This window comes from Electrophorus electricus, chromosome 16 (assembly GCF_013358815.1).
Source record: "Electrophorus electricus isolate fEleEle1 chromosome 16, fEleEle1.pri, whole genome shotgun sequence".
Taxonomy (NCBI): Eukaryota; Metazoa; Chordata; class Actinopteri; order Gymnotiformes; family Gymnotidae; genus Electrophorus; species Electrophorus electricus.
The window spans coordinates 9,267,940-9,283,836 of NC_049550.1; the positions used below are offsets into that span (position 1 = coordinate 9,267,940).

The following is a 15,897-nucleotide window of genomic DNA, read 5'->3' on the forward strand; positions in this document are numbered from 1 at the left end:
GGCACACACATGCCTCCTGCTAATGTTGTTGCCTCATACGTGGTGCTGCAGTACCTCACCCACAAATGGGTGTCTTAGTTATTTAATATTTATTTTTGTTATTATTTTATATTAATCTTTACTCATTTCAGACCAAGATATTCCAGTTTACTAAGAGTTGCATATCACTCGCCTTATGCAATTTTATGTTGGAGAAAACCAAAATACTGATTAAAGATAGCATATATAATCATTTATATTATAGTGTATTGTGCTTTGAGAGGTGCACTATGCATGTATATAGTTCTCTTATTTTCTGAATTGCCATTCCAACAGTTCTTAACTCTAACCTGATATTGCTATCACATTTTTTCAAAGTTTGGGATTGTCGAATGCAGAACTATGAATTAGCTATTGTGCAACTGAAAAGGAAAACAATATGTCCCCTGTCTAAGGTACAACTGTCTAAGGTACAGCTGTCTAAGGTACAACTGTCTAAGGTACAACTGTCTAAGGTGCAACTGTCTAAGGTGCAACTGTCTAAGGTACAACTGTCTAAGGTACAACTGTCTAAGGTGCAACTGTCTAAGGTGCAACTGTCTAAGGTGCAACTGTCTAAGGTACAACTGTCTAAGGTGCAACTGTCTAAGGTGCAACTGTCTAAGGTGCAACTGTCTAAGGTACAACTGTCTAAGGTGCAACTGTCTAAGGTGCAACTGTCTAAGGTACAACTGTCTAAGGTACAACTGTCTAAGGTGCAACTGTCTAAGGTGCAACTGTCTAAGGTGCAACTGTCTAAGGTGCAACTGTCTAAGGTACAACTGTCTAAGGTACAACTGTCTAAGGTGCAACTGTCTAAGGTGCAACTGTCTAAGGTGCAACTGTCTAAGGTACAACTGTCTAAGGTGCAACTGTCTAAGGTGCAACTGTCTAAGGTGCAACTGTCTAAGGTGCAACTGTCTAAGGTACAACTGTCTAAGGTGCAACTGTCTAAGGTGCAACTGTCTAAGGTGCAACTGTCTAAGGTACAACTGTCTAAGGTGCAACTGTCTAAGGTGCAACTGTCTAAGGTGCAACTGTCTAAGGTACAACTGTCTAAGGTGCAACTGTCTAAGGTACAACTGTCTAAGGTGCAACTGTCTAAGGTGCAACTGTCTAAGGTGCAACTATCTAAGGTGCAACTGTCTAAGGTACAACTGTCTAAGGTACAACTGTCTAAGGTGCAACTGTCTAAGGTACAACTGTCTAAGGTACAACTGTCTAAGGTGCAACTGTCTAAGGTGCAACTGTCTAAGGTACAACTGTCTAAGGTGCAACTGTCTAAGGTACAACTGTCTAAGGTGCAACTGTCTAAGGTGCAACTGTCTAAGGTACAACTGTCTAAGGTACAACTGTCTAAGGTGCAACTGTCTAAGGTGCAACTGTCTAAGGTGCAACTGTCTAAGGTGCAACTGTCTAAGGTGCAACTGTCTAAGGTGCAACTGTCTAAGGTGCAACTGTCTAAGGTACAACTGTCTAAGGTGCAACTGTCTAAGGTACAACTGTCTAAGGTGCAACTGTCTAAGGTACAACTGTCTAAGGTGCAACTGTCTAAGGTGCAACTGTCTAAGGTACAACTGTCTAAGGTGCAACTGTCTAAGGTGCAACTGTCTAAGGTGCAACTGTCTAAGGTACAACTGTCTAAGGTGCAACTGTCTAAGGTGCAACTGTCTAAGGTGCAACTGTCTAAGGTACAACTGTCTAAGGTGCAACTGTCTAAGGTGCAACTGTCTAAGGTGCAACTGTCTAAGGTGCAACTGTCTAAGGTGCAACTGTCTAAGGTACAACTGTCTAAGGTGCAACTGTCTAAGGTGCAACTGTCTAAGGTGCAACTGTCTAAGGTACAACTGTCTAAGGTGCAACTGTCTAAGGTACAACTGTCTAAGGTGCAACTGTCTAAGGTGCAACTGTCTAAGGTGCAACTGTCTAAGGTGCAACTGTCTAAGATGCAACTGTCTAAGGTACAACTGTCTAAGGTACAACTGTCTAAGGTGCAACTGTCTAAGGTGCAACTGTCTAAGGTACAACTGTGTAAGGTACAACTGTCTAAGGTGCAACTGTCTAAGGTGCAACTGTCTAAGGTGCAACTGTCTAAGGTACAACTGTCTAAGGTGCAACTGTCTAAGGTGCAACTGTCTAAGGTGCAACTGTCTAAGGTACAACTGTCTAAGGTACAACTGTCTAAGGTGCAACTGTCTAAGGTGCAACTGTCTAAGGTGCAACTGTCTAAGGTACAACTGTCTAAGGTGCAACTGTCTAAGGTGCAACTGTCTAAGGTGCAACTGTCTAAGGTACAACTGTCTAAGGTGCAACTGTCTAAGGTGCAACTGTCTAAGGTGCAACTGTCTAAGGTACAACTGTCTAAGGTGCAACTGTCTAAGGTGCAACTGTCTAAGGTGCAACTGTCTAAGGTGCAACTGTCTAAGGTGCAACTGTCTAAGGTACAACTGTCTAAGGTGCAACTGTCTAAGGTACAACTGTCTAAGGTGCAACTGTCTAAGGTGCAACTGTCTAAGGTGCAACTGTCTAAGGTACAACTGTCTAAGGTGCAACTGTCTAAGGTGCAACTGTCTAAGGTGCAACTGTCTAAGGTACAACTGTCTAAGGTGCAACTGTCTAAGGTGCAACTGTCTAAGGTACAACTGTCTAAGGTGCAACTGTCTAAGGTGCAACTGTCTAAGGTGCAACTGTCTAAGGTGCAACTGTCTAAGGTGCAACTGTCTAAGGTGCAACTGTCTAAGGTGCAACTGTCTAAGGTGCAACTGTCTAAGGTGCAACTGTCTAAGGTGCAACTGTCTAAGGTGCAACTGTCTAAGGTGCAACTGTCTAAGGTACAACTGTCTAAGGTGCAACTGTCTAAGGTGCAACTGTCTAAGGTACAACTGTCTAAGGTACAACTGTCTAAGGTGCAACTGTCTAAGGTGCAACTGTCTAAGGTGCAACTGTCTAAGGTACAACTGTCTAAGGTACAACTGTCTAAGGTGCAACTGTCTAAGGTGCAACTGTCTAAGGTGCAACTGTCTAAGGTGCAACTGTCTAAGGTACAACTGTCTAAGGTGCAACTGTCTAAGGTGCAACTGTCTAAGGTGCAACTGTCTAAGGTACAACTGTCTAAGGTGCAACTGTCTAAGGTGCAACTGTCTAAGGTACAACTGTCTAAGGTGCAACTGTCTAAGGTGCAACTGTCTAAGGTGCAACTGTCTAAGGTACAACTGTCTAAGGTGCAACTGTCTAAGGTGCAACTGTCTAAGGTGCAACTGTCTAAGGTACAACTGTCTAAGGTGCAACTGTCTAAGGTGCAACTGTCTAAGGTACAACTGTCTAAGGTACAACTGTCTAAGGTCTTGTCCTCACAAAGAACCATGAGTGTAACTCACGATGATGCCAGCATCATTTAACAATAGGAGTGGAAAAGAGCCTGGTGGATCCTTTCCTCTGGGTGGAAAAAAATGGCCAAATGCTCTTCCTGTTGATCAGATGCTCTTCCTGTTGATCAGATGCTCTTCCTGTTGATCAGATGCTCTTCCTGTTAATCAGATGCTCTTCCTGTTGATCAGATGCTTTTCCTGTTGATCAGATGCTCTTCCTGTTAATCAGATGCTCTTCCTGTTGATCAGATGCTCTTCCTGTTGATCAGATGCTCTTCCTGTTGATCAGATGCTCTTCCTGTTGATCAGATGCTCTTCCTGTTGATCAGATGCTCTCCCCATTGCTCATAGCAACGTTACCCAGTCTTGGGCACCTTTTAGTGTAGAATTTTTCTCCAGGCCTGTTCATCTAGCCTAAAATGTTGCATGAAATGCCGTTCAGAAACAATGTGGTTGCTAGTGTGATGCATCTTGGGGGAAGATATATATTAGGTGAAGATATAATTGGGTAAAAATCTTTAAAAACCACTCTTCTGATAGATATTAAAATTATATACTTGGGTTCATGAACTGATGCTCAGAAAATAAAGGTCTGCACAGTGCGATGTCCTTCTTTGATTTTACCACAAGATGGCACTGTAGTTTATTTTTTATTGTCTGTAAAACTAGTTGCTAAGCTATAGTTGAGGGGGAAGTGAAATAACAAACCACTATGATTGTGTCAGAGTAGCAGAGGATGTTCAATAAATTGTTTTAACATCCTAGAGATTCTTTTTGCAAACATAAGCTATAACACAGTTTAAAAGCAAAGAACAAGGTGCAGGTTTACTGATGTAATGTGGCCTCTGTGTTCATTTAGACCCCAAAAAGTTTTAAATGAAAGTTTGAATATTAACTGGATGTAAAAGGAGTGTTGATAAGACTGTGACCTCTGATTTAGTTTAGTTGCTTTGAATGTTTGCAGCATCATCCAAGCACGGACCCTTTTAAGATACCAGGTAATCCAAAAGCTTGGGTATGTTAACTACTATTGATTTCTTATCCAGATTTGTTAGATTTTAATGATCAAATCAGTTTTTCAAACTGCTTTGAACAAAATGCTTTGCTTAAAATGCCGCAGTTAATTACAAAATGGAACTGTATCTTTAATTACTTTCTGTGTCACTAACGTTACATTTTTTTAGGTAATCTGAAGAAGGAAAGACCACTAAATATAAGTAAAGTTACCTCTGATTTCCAACAAAGGTAAAATGTTACATTTGACTATAATAACTCATCCATGTTAGAGATATACAGCCTATATACCCGCATTTCACCTTCTGCACACACTCTATCTCTCTTACTGGTATACTACTTCAAACATGTCACTGTGATTTGTGCTTTTTTTGTGGAAACTGTAACATAAGGGGTTCATATCCAGGAAATGTGATGGCCCTTTGGAATAAGAGAACAATTAATGCTGTACCAGAAAACCTACCCTACCTGTTAAGAGTCTTGGATATTTGCCAAAACTGATCAGCCATTTCTTGAAATCAATGTTTGTTGATTAGAACTTTTTTTAATAAGCATATGGCTTGTACTGTTTTCATCAGCTGAAGGGAGAACAGGTTTGAGGGTTATGTTGGTGCCAGGCAAACCAGTCATGGATAATATTGTGGGCTTTATGGCATCCACAAGACCATCTGTGTGACCAGTCGTCACTACCTGGAGAGTGAGTGGTGTACCAGAGAAATCCAGGTGGCAGGCGGCTCTGACAGTATCATTTATTAACTATGCTTAATGGTGGTATTTTTTAGACTTAGATTCTTTATAGTGTTTGTTTATTTGGTGGCAACAGCTCCACATGGAGCCTAATTAAGGATATTGAGGATATTGAACATATTGGCTTCATTGTGAGTTTCTGATTTCTACATTTTTAGAAAGTACAGTTTGCTTTACAAAGTTGGGTTAAATAAGCATGCAGTTGTTCAAATACATGCACATCATTATGGTGCCATTAACTAAAATGGAGATTTATTATTCTCATTTTTGTTCCTGATTTCTTTAGTATTTGAAATATTTTTTTTTAATAAAGAAAGATAAAAAAAAAGTGGCAAATAAAAAATGCTATTTATTAAAAGTACCATTTTCAATTTGACATTTAGAAAGAAGTGCAGAAATGTGCTTTTTGTATTTTGCATGCACAGTAATTCTTCTTAGTCCTCACAGCCAAATATTCTAGGTGGGAACTTCTGGGCTACTGGACTGATCTTGCTCACAGCCAGGACTTTAGGAGTCTGGTACAAATAATACTCTGGGCCAACAAATAGCTTCACACCCTCGCTGTCACATGTGGCTGCATCCACTTTATGAATGGGGAGTGATGCCTCGCTCTTAACAGCTCTTGGGGTTGCGGTCAGATCGATATCGATCATCTTTTGACCTGCCAGGGGGAAAAAAGTAAAACGTCTAAAATGTATCCATGAAGTAATAGTTCACACAAATGTTCTAAAGTGGTGAACAGTGAGTAGGTGCTGACAGGGAACAGCTAGTGTCACCTTTATCATTCTACTAGTGTTAATACAGTACTGGCACTGGTAGCACCTTCTGGTGGAATATTATTTAAAAATGACTTAAAAATGATCTGCAGCTGTTTGTTTATTTATATTTTAATCAAATTACTATTCATTATATGTAGCACAGCACATAATTTTAATCATATGAAGAATGTAACCTTTTGATGTGTTCATAATGTAAAATAACATTTAATAAATATTATTTTATATGATATAAATTTAATATAAATTTATATGAATATAAATATTTAATATAAACGTTCCTTAATACAAAATGCCGATGAAGGCCATTGGGACTTACCTTGAATAATGTGAGCAACATGTTGATCTGCACATACAAATGCAGCGTCCACAGGTCCCTGTATGCCCAGCTCCTCTGTCACAGATTTAGGGTAGCCCTCTATAAGAGTGTAATGTGCTGCTGACTTGTAGATATATATTTGACCTCCCTGTCAAACATGAATGAATTTCATGGTTAACTGGACTGAAGCATTGTCCTTTAGGAGTCAACATTAATAAGACTGATTCATGGATAAAAGTATTTTGCTCGGACTGCTTAATTAAACTGAAAATGCACCAGGCTTTCATGACCACCTTTGGCCTGTTATGCAAACCTGAAAAGCAGTCTTTTTTTTCCTTCACCTGGATAATGTACATATTGTCACCATAAGAGAAAACTGCATCTACAGCTCCTGACACCTCCTTCCAAGATCTTGTAATGGGAAAGTGGTGAATACCATCACGGGGTGTGTCCAGTCTAATGTACATGCTCCCTGTTTGTGTGGAGTGTGAACACAGATGTGAGAGGAAAGAAAGATTTCATATTGAATTCTTATTTATCTGCAATCAGAGGCACTCATGTAGGAAATCATAATCACCTGTGAATGCATATGATTTCCCCATTCTGTCTGTGGTTATGGCATCAAGTTTACAGCGTGGCTTTCTGTGTGCTTCCCCATGGCCTGCATTAGAATTTTACACACAAACAAGAATACACATTCCTGGAAATGTAATTGACTTTCATGAGCCACAAAATATTTTCTCTAGCTGCTTCACAACACATCGACCACTTACCAAAGTTTGGGCACGTCATGAAGTAGTGCCTAGCGTCCTTGGGATAAGCTCCTGATACGTCTCCGGACACTGGATGGAATCTGGTGAAGTTGTTGCCATGGAAACAGTAGTAGTGCTCAACCCAGCGGAGCACAGACGTGCAGTTGGGCAGGTGATTCCACTCCTTCTTTTTCACTGTCTTGGTCTTGATGTCAAAGCTGTACACATCACTTCCTGAGCAATTATCACATTGCCATTATCACACTGCCCATATTTAGATTAAATAAATTTCAGGTTAGGCACTTAAATCTCTATTCAAAGGAGGAGTTAGTAGAAAACTAATTCCTTTAAGCATTTGACAGACAACACCTGTGCATCGACCCCTATATATGTCCACCCTTGTCTTTTAAGTGCAACTTCCTTACACTTACAGTTAAGGCCAAAACTAAAGCCCATTGAAAATACTGAGACCAGATACAAAACATTTAAGAGTCTCATTATTCACCCTTGAAGAACAAGACAGAGTTGGTGGTGCACTCTCTTTTGGGGCACTCCACCGCTGCATCCAGGTGGCTGGGGATTCCTGGGAAAACCTGCTGGATATTCACTGGGAAGCCTTTCTCCAGAGTTTGTTGGTAGTAGCTAAACACCATGTCATCCTGTGGCACATTGATACCATTCTATCAAACTCATAGTTTCTGCAGTGAAAGCATGTGTGTTGGCTGACAGTCATCATAATATGGTTATTTAGATTTTAGAGAACTAAATCTATTGCAACCTGTCCCAGTTATTGAAATTTTGAAATATTTACTAATGCTGCACTAAATGCACATGCACATGAGTTTATATATGTTGGTTATATAAAAATATATTTATCCATGATTATGTAATACTTTCATATGTAGCAACATATTTTCATATATTGTTCAACTACAGATCTTATTCTCTATAAATAAGTTTATTATTATGAGGTACCATGTAGATTAAGGAACTATTATTTAAATTTAATTGTGAAATACACATGCTAATGTCACATATTTACTACCCACACACCACATATTTGTTTTTAAAGATTATTTTAAAGATTTTAAATATGGCATATGTTCTAAGAAGACTTTTTTGCATGGTGCTAGGATTTAAAATATACTGTTTGGTTATGATAAATTTTACTGCAGAATACCAAAAAGAAGAAGATGTGGTCATGGGCTTGTGGCTCATCCTCATCTTTACTGTGCATGCGGAAGGCTGCATCCACGTGAGCCAGATGATGATATTCATCTAGTTCCTGGAATGTACCATTCGCAAGCTGAGCAGGGCCGGAGAAACCCTTCCATAAATGGTCACCTGTGTAGATTAAAGTCACCTGTTTAGTTACACTCACAGGGTCTGTAAGTGATTACATTTTTTTGAAGATGATCAAATCTTTGCTATTGCAATTTACCCTGCCAACCTATTTGCAAAAACAAACACGCATAGCAATTTTTTCAGTCAAAGCCATTAATCTGAAGTCCACAAATTTGTTCTTAAGCTACTTCCTAATGCAGAAATGCCTCTATCAGTGGGATTCAGGTTTAAGTCACGGATTTTCCATGTGCCATGCATAGCAACTGACTGCATTTTCACTGGGATGGAACAACAACCTTCACCCTCTTCTTCCCAATGCACTTACCTCTTAGCTGCTGAGTAGATTGAATAGTGGAGTGACTAGATGTGAGTACTGTCCTCTGATGTTATAGTGGTGATTAAAACTGTGTGGTGTTGTGTAATATAAACTAATAATAAAAAATATGAATAAATGTGGTGTAAAATTACTAGGAACCTTTGAAAAAGAATATGTTTCCTTTCTCATCGGGTGTAATAGCGTCAAACTCGACACCATCACAGCGGTCAAACTTGGCATCATAATGAGTTTCTTCAGGATGCTCCTTGGGCTGATCTAAACAATAGCATTTTCTAAATTAATTCTTCAAAAATCATTTAAATTGTATGTAAAATGTAGCTTTGCTTTTGTGATATTTGACAGTTATCAAATATCTATGGACAGTTTCTGAAAATAATTGGCTACCCCCACCAAAACCACCACTAATTAATTAAATAAAGAAATAAAAATTGGTAGAAATGTATATACCTGCCATTATAACATCATGGTGGCTGTAATATAAAGAGATCCATTAATAAAATGTAGTAGTTAATAAAATATGTTGGTATTGCATTGCCATCTTACAAATGACAGATACTTTTAAGCAAAAAGGAGACTGAAGAAACATGACTCATCCTGATAGCAGTGAAAAAAAAAAACACATTGAGTTGCACAGCTGACTTTGACCTCAGTCTGTCTGCATTATTGATCGAATGCTACCCTGTATGACCTAACAAACTAAACAGAGAGATAGAAAATCAAGCTTATGGATCTAAAGTACAGCATAACATAAGAGAATTCAGGCTAAAGCTGTGGTGATGAATCTTGTTGTGGTGTTTCAGGAAAGCACCTCTGTTTAGTACAGGTCTGGTGAGGATTACTCACGTTGGCGCTGTATGGGTTTGGATCACAACCAAGAACCCCAACAGGAGCCTCACGAGCAGCTTCATGATGAGCAGTCCAATCGATACAAATCAGCTGTGATCAGTAAAAGTTACTCAAACAGGAGAAGGACTTTTATGCCGGTCCTCTGGAAGGGCGGGAGCTATGTGGGTGGCTCTGGAATAATTTGGTCACACAATTTACCATCAGAACAGGACAGAGCAAGGGTGAAAAGTCCCTTTTTGCAAAATTTTGGGGATTTGGCAATCAGCAATCAGGCCACTAGCAATATATAGCTATATAAACTAGCAATTAAATTGTTTTTAAATGATATATATCATTATATTTATATATTTATAAATTATAATTATAATTATATAATGACTGTGATTTAAATAAATGAAATCAGACTGGGAAAGTTTCAGTGTCCAGATGTTTTGGCAAGATGCCAAAACTGATAGAGAGCAGCTGCTGAAATCAACAAACCAATCAAACTAACACTCAACACCTTGCTGTGTAATAGAATGTATAACAAGACTGAGAAGTTCTGAAAGGTGGTGTGTATCCAGGTGCACACTCTCTCTATTGACAAACACCATGCAAAGGACACAATGGCACAATCCACACATGTAATTCTTGAAGGGTGATACAAAGTCCAAAATCCAAATGACAGTTCAAACCAAGCAAACAAAACTAACAGGAGTGTCCACAGTCATAGTCAAAAGCACCCCTCCCCCCCGCCAATCTGAAACGTTGTCTTCAGAAAGACAGATGGAACACCTCATTATAGAAGCACTCCACTTCAGGAGAACTAGATATTATCAATTATAACCAGTCTTGTTGTCTTCCTATAGGAGAGTGACGTGTCTTTCAGAAAGTCCACTTCTGTGTGCGACTATAGGTGTTTAGGTATGGGCAGGGGCTGAAGCAGACCAGCAGGAAGCTGAAGGTGAGAGCAAGAAGTAGCACATATAAGATGTACCTGTGCCAGTAGAAGGTTACTTATCAGGTGTGTGGCACGCTGGATGCCAGGGTGACTGCAGCTGCAGGGGAGGTATGCGCCCATTGCCCTTACTGGGTTGGAAAGAAACAGGGATACAGATTAGAGCCAGCAGACATTCAGGGATGCAGGTTTCATACCCTGAGACATCCGTATGTCCTGTGACATACTCCATGTCGCGGTGGTGGGAAAAGATGAGAAAACAGTGCTCAGCCAAGTGTCGCCACTCTTCATATTTCCCATGTAGTGAGGTTCCTGGAGTAGAAGGCCAATGGGTGAAGCTTCTCTGTGGTGCCCTGGCACAGCCCCTACCCCTTCTCAGAGCAATCCGTCTGGACCATCTGGAGTCAGGCTGTTAGGATGGGGCAGAGGTGAAGTGCTCTTTGAGGTCCTGGCATGTTAAATATATGGTATATATATATGACCGTTTATTGCATAATAATAATTGAATGCAATTTATCTTTTCTTTATTTGATGTTCTATATCTCTTATATGTGTGTTTGTGAAATTTCTCAATGTTCAATGTTCAGAATCTGTCATTTGGCTGTATCATTTTGTGACTGGATAGCTACAGCCAAGATGCATGGGCACTCAGTGTAGTTCATTCTAGTAAGACATTCAGTATAAATGATAAAAAACAGTAAAACAAAGGGTCAAGTGAACAAATTATAACTAGCTGTGTACCTTTTATGAATGACCTGACTGAATAAAGGGGAGTCATATGTATTATTTGCTCTTGAAAAGTTCATATCATGGTTGAGTGTGTTCAAATGGTGCATCCATAACTTATGATTAATACATAATTGGACAGCATATAAATATTTCTTCATATCTCTTGACAAATTAAAACATTTCCATTGTTTTGCAGGTTAACTGAAGTGGAAAAAGAAAAATCTATCTTGGATAATCCAACTACCTAATCGAGATATATCATGTCCTAAGATAACCATTTTTGTAGACCAAACTAGCTGTAATATAATTGTCTGACCTTTTATAATTGCTCACTTATAAACCATATTAAGAACATGCCATCTACAAAGGGAAACATTTCTCTAAAGACTTGCATCTTCTTGTTCCTGTTGGTAACCATTTCCAAACATGTTATGGATTCTTTGTTAAAAACTGCAAGGTTCTAGGGTCTTTAAGATACTCTCCAAATCTGACAGTGTTTTGTACTAAGAAAGGCCTCACTACTGTTCCCAAGAACCTACCTTACAGAGCAAGAGTACTGGATATTTCCAAAAATGAGATCTCAGTAGTGCAAAAAGAGGATGTGGTGCACTTGTCCTTTCTCACCAATCTGAATATGTCACATAATCAGAATAAATATATAGAGGAAGGTGTGTTCAAGAGTTTGGTGGATTTGCAGTATCTGGCTCTTGCCCATAACAAACTTACCACCTTATCTGACAGACTCTTTCATAATCTGTCTAACCTGACTTTGCTACTTCAGAAATGTAAAAAAAACTCATTTTGAATGGGATACAAATGACAATAAAGGAGATGAAGACATTGCTGCAGTCATTTAACTCTTCACTAGGTTTACCACAAACTCTTCAGTTGCGACTTAACAAAGTCACTTCGGTATCAGAAGAAGAACTAAAATTCTGTAGCAGTGTGGCAATGTTAGACTTCTCTGATAACCAACTCCAAGACATAACTATGTGGGCGTTTATATCAATGAATAAAAAAGGACCCTGAATCTGTCCCACAACAAACTGAATAGTGTTCCTGCTGCCATTAGAAAGGTTTCCACTATGGAAATTTTAGACCTCAGTCATAACTAATTTAACATGCTTAGATTTTTTACATCTTGATAAATTGTTAACACTTCATATTTACAGAAACAATCTGAAGGTTCTTTCAAGAGCTTAAGAGTCTAAAATCCCTCATTATTAGTTCAAACAAACTGCTAAGTATAAAAGGCTATTTCAAGAGTGGTCTTTCCAAATTGTAGTATTTACAGTTGGCAAGTTCTATACATAAAGGAGATTTTGGATATTTACACAGTTTAGCACGACTAGATTTAGATGACAATCAAATACAAAATATAGAAATTGGTACATTTAATGGATTAACTAATTTAAAATTCCTCAACCTGCAGTCAAATAAAATCACCCAGACAGTAGTGAATGCTTCTATTTTCTAAGGACATTTAAAAGCTCTTGAGTTAAACAACAACCTTATCTTTTACGAAAGCCAAAAGAGTCTTAGTGAGCCCCCTTTTACACCACTAACATCTCTGGAGTCCCTAAGTATTTACAATCAAGGCCATGAGGGAATGACAAATATCCCCTTTAATTTTTTGGATGGACTGGCTATTTTAAAGACATTCAAGGCAAGAAATCTCAATATCAACTCTGTACATCCTCTTACATTTACTAAAACTCCTAATCTTACACTCCTGGACCTCCACAAAAACGAACTGATTTCACTCTCCTCTGATGCATTTCTGCCTGTTCAGTACCTTACTAGACTTTATATGACTAAAACAGGGTTACAGTCAATTGACTTCCTTATGCAAGCAAACATTACCAAAAGTCAGATGTTAAAGCTTCAAAACAATACCCTATCACTCATTAATGAGATTGTGATAGCCTCCCTCCCTAAGTTATTTTATCTCAATCTGGAAGGAAATTATTTCTGTTGTGATTGTGCCAATGCTTGGTTCGTTAATTGGACATTAAGCAACAATGACACGCAGGTTTCAAATGCAGAGCAGTTCAAATACAATTACCCACCCAAACTCAGAGGACAAAAACTTATTGAGTTTGACATCAAGTTATGCATTGTAGATGTAGGATTTCTCTGTTTTATTTCCGCTACTGCTTTAGTCTTTCTGATATTTCTCAGTTCTTTTCTCTACCACTTCTTCAAAAGGCGGGTCGTCTGTGCCTACTATATTTTGCGGTCATTTCTCTATGACAGCAAATATCACAGAAAGCAAAACACTTATGACTTCCAGTATGATGCTTTTATTTCCTACAACACCCATGATGCACTGTGGGTTATGAGCGAGCTGTTACCCCAGCTAGAGGGAGAGCAGGACTGGAGGTTGTGTCTGCACCACAGGGACTTCCAGCCTGTTAAACCCATCATAGATAATATTATAGACAGCATCTATGGCAGCCGCAAAACCATTTGTGTGATTAGTCGCCATTACCTGCAGAGTGAGTGGTGTTCCAGAGAGATGCAGGTGGCCAGTTTCAGACTCTGTCTCCATACTACAGGATGAGGAGTGTAATTAAAAAACAAACAAAGCTCAGTTGGCCCAAACCAGGTAAAGACACTCAGGTCTTCTGGAAGAAACTGAGAGTTGCTATAGAAACCCTAAGAACCTCAGAAGGTGGTCTTATTCTTTGAACGTAAAGTTTGTTGCTTTTCTCCAGGCTAATGTTAACCTGTCTGCATTTGCATAAAAGTCTGAGCCTGTGAAGGTATAAATGCAAAGGCAAAAATCCTTAAGGAAAGGACTAAAAACTTTGTTCTCTTGCTGTATTGTATTAATTTTAATATCTTAATAAGACATTTTAATGGCCTAATAATTTTTCAATTCTTTTTTTGAAGAATTGCTTAATAAATTGCCATAACATTTTCTCTCAGTAAAAATAAATTTGGATCATGCAGATTGTTTTGAAGAGCTGCATAATTCATAGTTCAATCCTCAGTTATATTTTTTATAGAGCTTTGTTGTTATACACTGTAACATCTGAGAAATATATATTAAATTATTGTGAACTGTGTGAACAAGAACAAAGGCCAGGTCAAATGCAAAGGGACTCTTACTCCTCTTTTTTCAGCTTTGAGTTCTGCCACCATGGTAGTCTTCCAGAATTAAAGCTACTGTAAGTGATGTTCACAGTTCTTTGAATTCTGCCTGCTTTGTAGTCTCCCACAGTTAAAGCTAACTGATGTTCACACTAATTTCTGATAGGTTTAGGACTCTTAAGGAATCCACCGCATCCCTTCCCTTGGCTGCCCAATGAAGAGGGTTCCCTCTTGAGTCCTCCCATCCTTAATCTGCCCAGCGTGTGTTTGCTGGCCACTGTTGCTCATTATGGATCTGGACCCAGACATCTGTGACAATGTGTGTTGTAGAAAACACTATATAAATAAATTTGACTCTGACTCTAACCCCTTCACTCCTACGCTTTCAGTCCAAGCAACTCTGCAAAGCCCCTCCCTTAGCCTACTCATTATAGTAACACGTTTCAGTAACAAAAGCAAGTAACACAGGTAAATGCTGCCTCAAATGCTTCCATGCTTGGGAAAAGTGCAAAATTCCTTTTCCACAGGATATAATGGAATATTTATTCACATGGCAATAAGAGTTGGATTAAAATATCCAGTGTATATTTCTACGGGTCATCTTATAGTGGGTAAAAGGTACCAGAATCGTTATTTTATTTAGTTAGATGGGCACAGAATATTTCTGCATAGGGCTTGGGGCTGGGTTAAGACAGATGACCTTTGAGTTTATTAGTTTTTTATTATAAGCTTATCATTTCCCAAATGGTAATTCCAAATTCCACTTATCTGACCCCCATTGGTCCTATAACTATTAATGTTTTAAACCACTCAAAGGGTATGAAAGTGAAGCATAAGCCACATGTTCATTGAGGGTTATATTTGACCTATCCATTACCAGTGTGCATGGCCTTTGTTTCTTTCACGGGTACATTGTGTCTTTTTTTTTTTTTTTTTGTACTTACCCTTGGAGTTACAGCAGTTCTTGTTTCAGTTTCTTGTTCTTGTTCTTTATCCGACCTGTCACATTTTCCCTGCCCTGCTTCTAATTATCTTTCATTTTTAATTGTTAGCCCCGCTTAATCCGTCTGTTTACAGTCAGTTCGTTCCAGCATGTCCGTAATGTTGTTGATGATAGAAGATATGTTCTTTGTCCTTTACAAATATTCTTTTGTTGCTAGTTTTCCTTGTTTCTCATTGTGTTTAACAACATTAGCCTGACTACTGGTGTTCTGACCATGCACTATTCCCTAAATGCTGATCATCAATAAAGTCTTCTCATATATGCAGGTGGCTGGAGAGGTGGCTGGAGTCATGCTTAACCTCAAGAAGGAAACTTTGGGCTTGTAGAGGAGACAAGTGAAGCTATAGGCAGCAGCTCACGGGAGATCAGAGGCAGAGAGTTGGAGATGCCTGGAATAATGTGATCTTCTGGAGGAGTGGAACGTGCAGCATCAGAGCCGCTCGGTGGATCTCCAGGGCAGGGTGTGTTGTCAGGTTGGAGGCACCACAGATTTTCCTGGGTGAAACTGGCAGTTTTGGAGGAGCTGAGCACGCAGCACCGGTGCTGGTTGGTTGATCCCCAAGGGCGGTGGGCAGCGCACATGCAGCAGTAGATGACAGAGAAACAGAAAC

General features: G+C 39.1%; 2 protein-coding genes across 2 annotated transcripts; one reads left to right on the plus strand and one right to left on the minus strand.

Annotated features, from left to right (window-relative positions):
- Positions 1-5,581: 5,581 nt before the first annotated feature.
- On the minus strand, positions 5,582-9,129 carry hpxb (hemopexin b). Its single transcript, XM_027014861.2, has 9 exons — positions 9,123-9,129; positions 8,814-8,930; positions 8,175-8,338; positions 7,500-7,653; positions 7,016-7,228; positions 6,820-6,903; positions 6,584-6,714; positions 6,243-6,390; positions 5,582-5,808 (listed from the first exon to the last, which is right to left on the minus strand). The coding sequence occupies exons 1-9, from the start codon at positions 9,127-9,129 to the stop codon at positions 5,582-5,584; spliced, it is 1,245 nt and encodes a 414-aa protein (XP_026870662.2).
- Positions 9,130-12,796: 3,667 nt separating this feature from the next.
- Positions 12,797-13,878, plus strand: LOC113580362 (toll-like receptor 13). The gene is given in 2 exon segments (XM_035535101.1): positions 12,797-13,727; positions 13,730-13,878. Coding segments are annotated over 2 exon segments (1,080 nt in total).
- The last annotated feature ends 2,019 nt before the right edge of the window (positions 13,879-15,897 follow it).

Excerpts from the sequence above, each read along its gene's own strand:
- hpxb (XM_027014861.2), bottom strand. Across the intron at positions 7,229-7,499 it reads CTCTGTCTTGTTCTTCAAGG|GAAGTGATGTGTACAGCTTT; the intron begins GTGAATAATGAG and ends ATAATTGCTCAG. Across the intron at positions 6,904-7,015 it reads CATGACGTGCCCAAACTTTG|GCCATGGGGAAGCACACAGA; the intron begins GTAAGTGGTCGA and ends ATTCTAATGCAG.